Raw genomic sequence first — 10,765 nt, 5'->3', positions numbered from 1 at the left:
TATGGTAGAGCTTGGCTTTAGGTTGTTATACCATGCTCTAGTTGACCCTTTAAAGGTTGTAGGTAGGATATTATATATTGTATTACCATCTTGGATGACTAGCTTAAGGTTGCTACATACATTTTGGACATGCTCTTTAGGATATGCCAAGTAATTATAATTGTCTAAGGTCATCTTTGTGGAGATATAATCCTTTGGGATATAGGTATGTAAAACTCATCTAGATAAAGAAGATCTTTTTATCCTAAGAGGATTGTAGGTATTATCCTGGAGGTGTTAAATAATCATACTTATTCCAGACTTTTGTTTGATAGGCTTTGAGGAGTTAGAGGATTCTAGCGTGGAATGACATAATTGATAACTGATTTCTTTCCCATAATATCTAGAGGATAATATTTGGAGTGATTACTTATTAAGAGAGTTTCGTGTTAATGAGAATGACCTCTAAATAAGCTAGTGGACCGTCCAAGTGGAAAGCTCTCCATGTCATTTTTACATAGCTTTTCTAGATAAGATAATTATCTCCTAGTAGAGGGGGTAACTTATAATTGAGAAATTGGTAATGAAAGAGCTATATTATGTGCAGGGGCTTATTACGGTGGCAACATTTGACATTAGGATGCTATAATGACTTGGGTAAGAGCTTGCACCTGATTAATGCGTTGTTGAAACTTTAAAGGTGTTAGTGGAGCAAACATGCCAACTGCTGCAAGGAGGTTCATAACATGCCTCATCCTAGGGGCTTCTTGATTGTTTGTCATTAATATCAGTTAAATGTGTTAAAAAATCAACTTTGGAAAAGCAATTGATCGCTTTTTATTGTTCCCCACATACAACACTAATTGATGATCTTTTAGGATCCAATATGCTCAAAAATAGAATTTGAGTGTTTAAAAACTAGATGATCACATATTCATGTCAATATTTCATTCCTAGGAAAAAGAAGAGCAAAGGGATAATGGACTTTCAATTCCTTTTGTGGGATTTAGGGACTTTACAATGATTAAGTTTGTGACTTTATAGTAAGGGATTGTAATAAATAAGAAGAAGGGCATTAAACTATAAGAACAAGAATATTTGCTCTTACCTTTTGTGTGATAAATACTTTGAGAATGTATGATAAGAGAATAAGACTGTGAATCCTTTACCTGGGTGGTTCAGAGAGCATTTATGACCCTTGTGCTTTGAACCTTGTTGTTTTGCTCTAGGTGCCAAAAGTCTTTTTTCCATTGAATATATTAGTAAGGAAAAAGTCTTTTACATCAACATTAATGCTGATGTAAATGTTTTCTTACACAACATCAATATTGATGAGAATTACTCTTATATATTATTAGTACAGATGGACAAACAATAAAGCTATAAAAATATTTATACATTATTGTGTACACAACATTAATGTTGATGGGAATAACCTTTTTGTAGCATTAATGTTGATTGAAATAAAATTAGCTCTTAGAAAACTTTTATGCACCCAGGGGTGTAAAGTAATGACTACCCTAAGCTTTTATAAGGGTCTTAGGGATAGCCTTACGACCTAATATAAAGTCAATAAAGACCATCAACTATATGTTTGGATCTAAAATGATTATAAACCTAAGGATTTTGGGTTCGACATTTCCAGATCCACACGTGTTTTAGCTAAGCGTGTAGCCGAGCCAAATTGATTTGGGTCTAACATCTTTCTAGACTCACATGTGTTTAGGCTTATTACATAACCAAGCCTAAGGGAGTTAGGTATGACACCTTCCTACACCCACAAACATTTGGCCTTAGTGTGTAGTAAAGCTTAAGGGGTTTGGGTATCATATCTTATTATATTTACATGTACTTGAGCTTAACATGTAGTCAAGTCTAAGGAAGTTGAGTTTGACATCTTATCAAACCCATATGCATTTAGGTTCTACAAATAATTGAGCCCAAGAGTATTACGACTAACATCTTACCTGATATACAAGCATTTGATCTTAACACATAACTAAACTTAAGAATATTAAATCTAATATTTTTGTCAAACTTATACATGTTGAGTCACATAACTAAACTTAAGAATATTAAATCTGATATTTTTGTCAAGCTTATACATGTTGTCATCACCCTAGTTTTGACCCTTCTATTCATGGGTTTTTAAATAAATGAGTTGTGTATAAAATATGTTGATATCAAATTATATTTATATCATGGAGTTATTAAAGGTTGGATGACAATGAATTATAAGAATAAAAGGAGGTTGGATTTAATGATTTTCATTGCAAAAATTTATTCAAAGAAAGACTATGTTTTTTTAATATGTTTTTTAAAAATATATTTAAATTGTTTTATATCTGAAAGAAATATTAAATTTAATTTTTTATGTATTTTTTGATAATTTCTATACACTAATATTAAAAATAAAAATATCTAAAATAATATTATTTTAATATATTTATCTAAAATGGCATTACCGAACAAATACTAAAGCTTACAATGAAAAAAATACAAATAAAGATAGCATTTAGTACAAAATCCAATCCTCCCATTTATCTTGCACAACTGACTAACAACTAAGCTGGATTTTTTAGTAGCTAAACGGCGTCACTTAATGCCTTTCAGACACGGAAAATTGGTAATCGTAGTGTTGCCGACCCGACCAGAATCGACCCGGCCGGAACCGAAAACTATTATATTATTAAGTTCACCCATCAAATCCTTCATAATTAGATTCTACCTGCACGTGATTATAATTTAACAAAAACCAAGGGGCATTTTGAAATGTCCTTGTCTCCCTTCAGTTTTCAACTCTTTTCGTCGGAAAAATTTAGATAGAGAGATCGATCGATCGATCTCCACGGAACCCTACTTAAGGTTTATCAAAATTCCATAAATCCCAATTAATTTGATTACGTATTCACCTATCCACTAACCAAACAGTTTCTAAACCGTAATTAATTAATTCTACCGCTGAAGTGATAAACCAAAAGCCATCACATGAAACCTCCAGCGATTAGAGTTTTCTTGTTCTGTTTCTTATTATTCACCACTTCCATTCATGGAGATGAGTCCAAAAAGAACAAATTTCGAGACCGAGAAGCCACGGACGATGCCCTTGGTTACCCTGACTTGTGAGTTCGATTTTTTTTTTAATTTTACAATTAATTTCAATCATTTTATGAATTCTGCTAGCTTGATAGGTCTAATTCTGGTTAATTTGAATTCCTACGTGTGTAGAGATGAGGATGCGTTGTTGAATACACAGTGCCCTAGAAATCTAGAGCTGAGATGGCAAACCGAAGTGAGTTCTAGCGTTTACGCTACTCCATTGATTGCCGATATCAATAGGTAATTAAATAACTAATCTTTTAGTTTACTTAATTATCATTTGGGATTTTAATGATATTTAAATGCATTTATTTTAGTGATGGAAAACTCGATGTAGTGGTTCCTTCTTTTGTTCACTATCTTGAAGCTCTAGAAGGTTCTGATGGAGACAAAATCCCAGGTAAAGTTTCAATTTCGATTTTCATCCTGGGTATGAATTAGACTTAATAAGATCAACTACAACATTTTATCAGGTTGGCCTGCATTCCACCAATCAACGGTGCATGCAAGTCCTCTTCTATATGATATTGACAAGGATGGTGTGAGGGAGATTGCTTTGGCTACTTACAATGGTGAAGTTCTCTTCTTCAGGTATTTTTTGTTGTTGTTATGTAGTTGTTGTCTTATATTACTGAGTTTAGGTAGTGTTGGATTAGGTGCCCAAGCTAATAGATTATATATGTTTTCTATTTTAGGGTTTCAGGATACATGATGACTGATAAACTGGAAGTGCCTCGTAGGAGAGTTAAAAAGAATTGGTATGTGGGTCTGGATCCAGATCCTGTGGATCGTTCTCACCCAGATGTTCATGATGACCAACTTGTCATAGAGGCTACTGAGAACAAATCACAGTCTCGTAAGTTAATGTTGGATTCATAACTGTTTGTACCTTCGGTACTGCTTATTTTATTTGCTTTAGTGTTAATATTTTACTGGTCAACTGAGGAAGTTGCCTGTGGTTCCTGTTTCCCTTTTCTTTTGAAGGATGACAGAATCTGGTTTGATCTTCTTTATTATTTTATATGTGATGCAGAGTCCCTAACAGATGCCAATGGATTGAGCTTAGGATTTGAACTTGGCAGTCCTGAGTTAAAATCTTTTTTAGGGTTGGAATGTGAGGGTTTATGGATGTAGGAAGGCTACACTCTATTGTGTGTCTCAAAACCCCATTGACTTCTTGAAATATAACTATAGAAATGAGACACTGTAGAATTGCTCTTAAAGATCGGTAAAACTAAAACATGACATTCCATTCTTTACAGGCACATCTGGTAACCAAGAATGATAAATAGGGAATCTGTATTGGAATTGGAATGGGAATGGGAATGGGAATGGATGGGTTTAGTGTGCATGGCATGAAGAACTTGCAAGGAGATTACAGCTATGCGATATCCATAATAAATTTAACTGTATGATGGTGGTAGCGGCCTTAGGGATAGTCATCTTGGGGTTTGGGTGGGGGGGAATGAATGTTATAAATGCAGTGTAGTTTTATGGATGTGTTATTTGGCTTTAGTCTTATAACCTGCATCATGTCAGTGGCTATCAAATATGGAAGGATCTCTTTTCATCTCTTCTCTAGTTCTCATAGCCGTTGCTTACCTAGCACCATGGATGGAAATGAATGAACTTCTTTTCTTTTCAATTCCTATTTCTAGTCTTTATTCCATGTTGACAAACAGGCCCCCTTAGGGATTACAGTACTGAAGATGTTGAAATCATAATTCTATCTGATATTGTCTTGGTAATGCTGAATGCAAAGCAAAAACTTGTGGGTGGTAATTTGAATTGTATTGTTTATTCCTGTAGTAATCCAAGTGTAGGAGGAACTAGAAGGCGCCAAAAATAGGTGTTAATCCCCATTGTCTTCAATAGTTTTTGAGCCCTTGATTGGCTCCTTATACACGTTTGAATCTAGATGCATGCCTTGCCCTTATATTGATTTTTATTTGAGCTTGGTCCTGGAGTACAAGATGAATATTAATTTTTCTTTTCCATGGAAATTTTAATGTTTATATGATATCATGAATCCTGTCCTGGTCTATTTTGAGTTTTGTCTGGCATTTTATAATAGTAAAAATCAAGAAACATAGACAAACTGACCTTGTTGGTAAACATTGGCTGTCAAATTTGCAGACACAACTGGAAATAATACACATCAAAAGACACCTGAAACAAATTCTTCGATTTCTACATCAACAGAAAATAGTCATCCAGCAAATGCATCCATTGAGACTGGAAAGAAAATGAGCGAGAGTCAAACGGAAACAATTATCAAACTGTCCTCGCAAGTCGATAATTCTTCTGTAGGTGCTGGGTCAAATGGAACAGATATTGCTCAGAATGGAACCAATAAAACTCAGAATGGAACCATTACAGTAGAGAAAGAAACTAATAATGCAGAGAATGGAACAAACACTGGAAGAAGGCTTCTCGAAGATGACAATTCAAAGGGTTCACATGAAGGTGGCTCAGAATCTAAAGAGAATGACCATGAAAATGTTCATGCAGCAACTGTTGAAAATGATGAAGGGTTAGAAGCGGATGCAGATTCATCTTTTGAGCTATTCCGTGAAAGTGATGAATTAGCTGATGAGTACAGTTATGACTATGATGATTATGTTGATGAATCCATGTGGGGAGATGAAGAATGGACAGAAAGTAAACATGAGAAATTAGAGGATTATGTGAATATTGACTCACATATCTTGTGCACTCCTGTGAGTCTAAAACTCATTGCTAGTAATGCATTGCAGTAGAAGACTTTTCTTCACAGATGCAAGTAAGATGCAGTTATGAAACGCGGATGACATTGTTTTTTTTTTAGTTATGAAACGCGGATGACATTGTTTTTTATTTTTTTTTTATTTTTTATCATCAGGTGATTGCTGACATTGATAATGATGGAGTAACTGAAATGATTGTTGCAGTTTCGTATTTCTTTGATCAAGAGTGAGTTCTCTTTTTGGTGTCACAACTTTGTATATTTGCCCTGTTCTTATATATTGAAAGTCAGATATTAATTTTGTGCTGTTTTTAAAATGAACTTTCTCCAACGTCATTGCATATTCTTTCGGTCAATTTTCTGTTGATGAAGTCCATGCTAATGGTGTTACCTGACTGACAGGTATTATGACAATCCTGAGCATTTGAAAGAGCTTGGTGATATTGATGTTGGGAAATATATTGCCAGTTCCGTTGTTGTATTCAATCTTGATACAAAGCAAGTTAAGTGGACTCGAGAACTAGATTTAAGTACAAGTACTGCAAAATTTCGTGCATATATATACTCTTCGCCTTCAGTGGTTGATTTGGATGGTGATGGGAACTTGGACATTCTTGTTGGGACTTCATTTGGCTTGTTCTATGTCCTGGATCATCATGGTAAATTTGAGTTTGCACCCTGCATTTTCTTTAACATTCCCTCTTTGTAATGCCATCCTTTCTTCTACCAATGAGCTTTCATTGATTCTTTTTATCTTTCAGCTTTATTAACTATGTTATTCTTCATACAAGATCACTGAATACAATTTTTCATGTGATTTTTTTCTGTTCTAAACGCGACAGTGATTGACATCCAAACTAGTCACTCCTATTTTTCTCTAAAATTGCTTGTGCAGCTCTCTTATCTTTGTAGGCATTTTACCATCATATTTGCTTGTTTTTTTTTCCTTTTCTGGTTGCTGAGTCGAGTTTGAGTTTGATTGTTTGACTGATACACTCTTTTACCTATCACCACTTGAATCAATTTATCATTGTTTTCCTATTTTATAGTATTTGAAGAGAATTCAAAGTGGTTGGAAGGATAAACAAGATGAAACTTTCTTATAGACACAGTATTTACTTTTGAGTTTAAATGCACGCAGTCTAAAGATTAATCTGTTCAGTATCTACATCTAGAGAAATATCCAAACTTATCTGACAAGGATTTTGTTTAGTGTGACATGAAAAGGAAGTTTCTGTTGTATCTACTTTTGATTTTCATGCCTTAAAATCTTTACGAAACCAAAATGATTTTTATGTAGAAATCTTGTGACTATTTTTGATGTGGTGTACAGTGTGGATAAAACTAGGGTTCTCAAGCCCAAAGGTTATAGACCTAATATTATTTAAAGTGGTTTAGAGAAAGTCTCTGATTATTTTAAGTCTCTGATTATCTGAATCATCCAAAAATAAACTAGACACCTTTATTTATACTAGTCCTAGACTTAGAATCCTTTATTGAAAAAGATTTCTAATTAAAACTTTCCTAATCAATAGAACCCATCTAGCATCAGTATTCCTAAATAATAAAATATTAATTAAATTAAATAGGAAAAAGAATCCAAAGACAATAGGGTAAAAAAAGACAATCCTGCATAATAACTTTGGAGCTTTATTTGAAGGCACTCATCATGAAACTTCAGAATGTTCTATAAAAATTTCAGCTCCTTGATTTAATGGTTGGATTAAACATTATGATTGATTTACCAACTGTCTTAGACTCTTCTTAAACTCCTCAAAACCTAAAAATCTTAGCCATTATTGAAGTAATGCAATTAACATTATTAGGCCAAAAATATTGAAGAAAGTTTCCCACATCAATTTTCTTCTATTTTAACTGCTTGTCAAGTGTGGTGTTCCAATAGTCCAAACAAAGTTGGAAGCTGAACTTTATTGTTTTATTCAGGAAATATCAGGGAAAATTTCCCTCTGGAAATGGCTGAAATTCAAGGCGCTATAGTTGCAGCTGATATCAATGATGATGGAAAAATTGAACTAGTGACCACTGATGTACATGGAAATGTTGCTGCATGGACATCACAAGGAAAAGAAATTTGGGAAAAGCACCTTAAGAGTCTTGTTTCCCAGGTCATTTGGATCTCAGTTTCATACTTCTTAATATGATGTCGACTATATGAATTAAGTATGACCTCCTTCAATATCTGATGTCCGCTAGCTGCATTTCATAGTTTATATTGGTCTACTGGTGGTTAAATTTTAAGATTGAGCATTTGGTGCTTCATTGCCTGGTCCAGAATAGATTCTTGAAAAATCAGATTACACTAGGTACTTTGTTTCCACATATTACTTGTACAGAAAAGCACAAACACAGATGCTTTTGTACAAAAAGAAATCTTTATTATGTTATGGGCGCAACTGTACAAATACATCGTGTCATATCCTTGTAGGGGGTGTCAAATTTAAGGCAATAGAAACTTCATTCCTTGTTTTGTAGATGCAAGTCATGCTCGTACTGGAATTTGTAGTTATGTCAATATTTAACAAAAACTTCATTGCAAAAATTATGATTCTAATATCATTTGCATGGAGGATATACTTGTTATCTGGCCTTTCTGTGGGTGGGGGAGATCAGGCTATATCCTCAGACTTGCCCGGGGGGTGGGGTGGGGAATTTATCAAATATTGTCTTTGCTTTGTTGGTGGGTGGCATGGGCATGTATTCTTGGTCCTTTGATGAGGGAATTAGGTCTTGAAGCCAACACCTTTGGGAGATAACCACTTGGTGTAACAGCTTTTAGTATAATTGGATATGTCTACATATCCAATTATACTCATTATTTTTATAGTACTTTGAATGTAAAACTACAATCTGAAGCTCAACGTGTGTTACAATCTTCATTTAAATGGGATTTTAGTGACAAAGTGTCCAAGTGTTTGATGATGGAGTGATTTGACAGGACTATTTGTTTCCTGAATGCATGCAACCTGTGCATGACCTTCATTTAAATGAGATTTTAGTGAAAAAGTGCCTAATTGTTTCATGATAGATTGATCTGACATAGACTGCAACATTCCTCAGGGTCCAACTATAGGCGATGTTGATGGGGATGGCCATACTGATGTTGTAGTCCCTACACTATCAGGTAACATATATGTTCTTAGTGGCAAGGACGGTTCTATTGTTCGGCCTTACCCATACAGAACTCATGGGAGAGTGATGAATCAAGTTCTTCTTCTTGACTTAAGTAAACGTGGGGAGAAAAACAAGGGACTCACACTTGTTACAACATCATTCGATGGTTATCTTTACCTTATAGATGGACCAACTTCTTGTGCTGATGTTGTTGATATTGGTGAAACTTCGTAAGATATTCTTATATCCTTAAATTTTGACTATTCAACTTATTTATTGTGCTTTGTGATTTATCCAAATCATGATCTTTCTGCTTCAGATACAGCATGGTCTTGGCAGACAATGTTGATGGTGGAGATGATCTTGATCTCATAGTTTCAACAATGAATGGAAATGTCTTTTGCTTTTCAACTCCTGTTCCACATCATCCCCTGAAGGCAGGATAGTTGTGAACCATATTTGTTGTGATTTCTTGAATGTTCTTGTATGTTTCAAGTATTAAGCATACTGTGCATTTCTCAGGCTTGGAGATCTACTAATCAAGGAAGAAACAATTTAGCAAACCGCTACAACCGTGAAGGGGTGTATATTAAACCTTCATCAAGAAGTTTCCGTGATGAGGAGGGGAAGAGCTTCTGGGTGGAGTTTGAGATTGTGGACAAGTATAGAATCCCATCTGGGTCTCAAGCACCTTATAATGTCACTGTAAGTTGCTCCTTGAATGACCAAATTATTGTTTTCAACAACAATTTAAAGAATACCTTATAATTCTAATTTTCATTTGGAACAATACAGACAACCCTGTTAGTTCCTGGGAATTATCAAGGTGAACGACGGATAAAGCAAAATCAAATCTTTGACCGTCCAGGAAAATATCGGATAAAACTTGCAACAGTTGGAGTGAGAACTACTGGAACTGTTTTGGTGGAGATGGTTGATAAGAATGGACTCTATTTCTCAGATGACTTCTCGCTTACATTCCACATGCATTACTATAAACTGCTGAAGTGGCTCCTAGTCCTCCCAATGCTTGGAATGTTTTGTGTGCTTGTCATCCTTCGTCCACAAGAGGCCGTGCCCTTGCCATCATTTTCAAGGAATACTGACTTGTGATTATCATATTCCACCCGATACCCATGATGTGCCAAGCTGACCAAAGGGAAACGGTAGTTTCAGCCGAACAAAGGCTGGATCCTAACAGTGGCCGAGATAAAAATTTCAGGTCCATGAGAAGTTTTTGGAAGTTGATATCGCAGATATTTGGCTATGTAGGGAAGGTGAGTTTTTGGGCTGTACAATGTTGGAACTTGTAATATACTTGAATTGACTAGGTGGATTGAATTCCTATACCAAACCCTGGAGGACGTTCACAAATGTCTCTCCAAAATCAGATACATGTTCTAAAGAGCCGCCTGGTCACAATCCTTGAGGCAATAGATTAATTAACATTTGAAGCATGCATTATTCTCTTTTCTGGCATTGCATTTCTTATTAGGTAATTGCATTGACATTCTGAGAGGGTTAGAACATTCTGTGTCTGAGGTCTGTTTATGGTGGCGTGATCGGTTGCCCCTAAAGCTTAACAAACGATTATCTCTCTCTCTCTCTCTCTATATATATATATATATATATATATGAGGGTTAAGAAAATTTTATTTAAAATGAATTTTTTTAATTTTTTTATACTGTGTATATAACCTAGTTGATAAGGATAAATTTATGTTAACATTTATTATAAGCTTATGTTAACATTTAATGTTAACTAGTATGTCATGTTAGTATTTAGTGTTGACTAGTATAATGGTTAGTGTTCATAACGAGTTAATATTA

General features: G+C 34.7%; 1 protein-coding gene across 2 annotated transcripts; it reads left to right on the top strand.

The window, feature by feature from the left end:
- Window positions 1–2,702: 2,702 nt before the first annotated feature.
- On the top strand, window positions 2,703–10,404 carry LOC105116623 (uncharacterized). Of its 2 annotated transcripts, none has more exons than XM_011014055.1 (13): window positions 2,703–3,101; window positions 3,208–3,318; window positions 3,396–3,478; window positions 3,552–3,669; window positions 3,774–3,934; window positions 5,281–5,798; window positions 5,960–6,030; window positions 6,206–6,462; window positions 7,748–7,929; window positions 8,882–9,165; window positions 9,255–9,372; window positions 9,458–9,640; window positions 9,731–10,404. In XM_011014055.1, the coding sequence occupies exons 1-13, from the start codon at window positions 2,968–2,970 to the stop codon at window positions 10,046–10,048; spliced, it is 2,538 nt and encodes an 845-aa protein (XP_011012357.1). In that variant the 5' UTR covers window positions 2,703–2,967; the 3' UTR covers window positions 10,049–10,404. The 2 variants fall into 2 exon arrangements, with proteins under 2 accessions (XP_011012357.1, XP_011012356.1); XM_011014054.1 differs by having other exon boundaries at window positions 5,215–5,798.
- Window positions 10,405–10,765: the final 361 nt, after the last annotated feature.

The sequence above is a fragment of the Populus euphratica genome, unplaced genomic scaffold (genome assembly GCF_000495115.2).
Source record: "Populus euphratica unplaced genomic scaffold, PopEup_1.0 scaffold1001.1, whole genome shotgun sequence".
Lineage (NCBI taxonomy): Eukaryota > Viridiplantae > Streptophyta > Magnoliopsida > Malpighiales > Salicaceae > Populus > Populus euphratica.
This window is presented reverse-complemented; position numbering and strand designations above follow the sequence as displayed.

Bases quoted from the DNA above. Each gene is read 5' to 3' on its own strand.
- LOC105116623 (XM_011014054.1), top strand. From the start codon at position 2,968: ATGAAACCTCCAGCGATTAGAGTTTTCTTGTTCTGTTTCTTATTATTC. The intron at 9,166-9,254 runs GTAAGATATTCT...TTTCTGCTTCAG, and splicing joins GTTGATATTGGTGAAACTTC to ATACAGCATGGTCTTGGCAG. The intron at 9,641-9,730 runs GTAAGTTGCTCC...GGAACAATACAG, and splicing joins AAGCACCTTATAATGTCACT to ACAACCCTGTTAGTTCCTGG.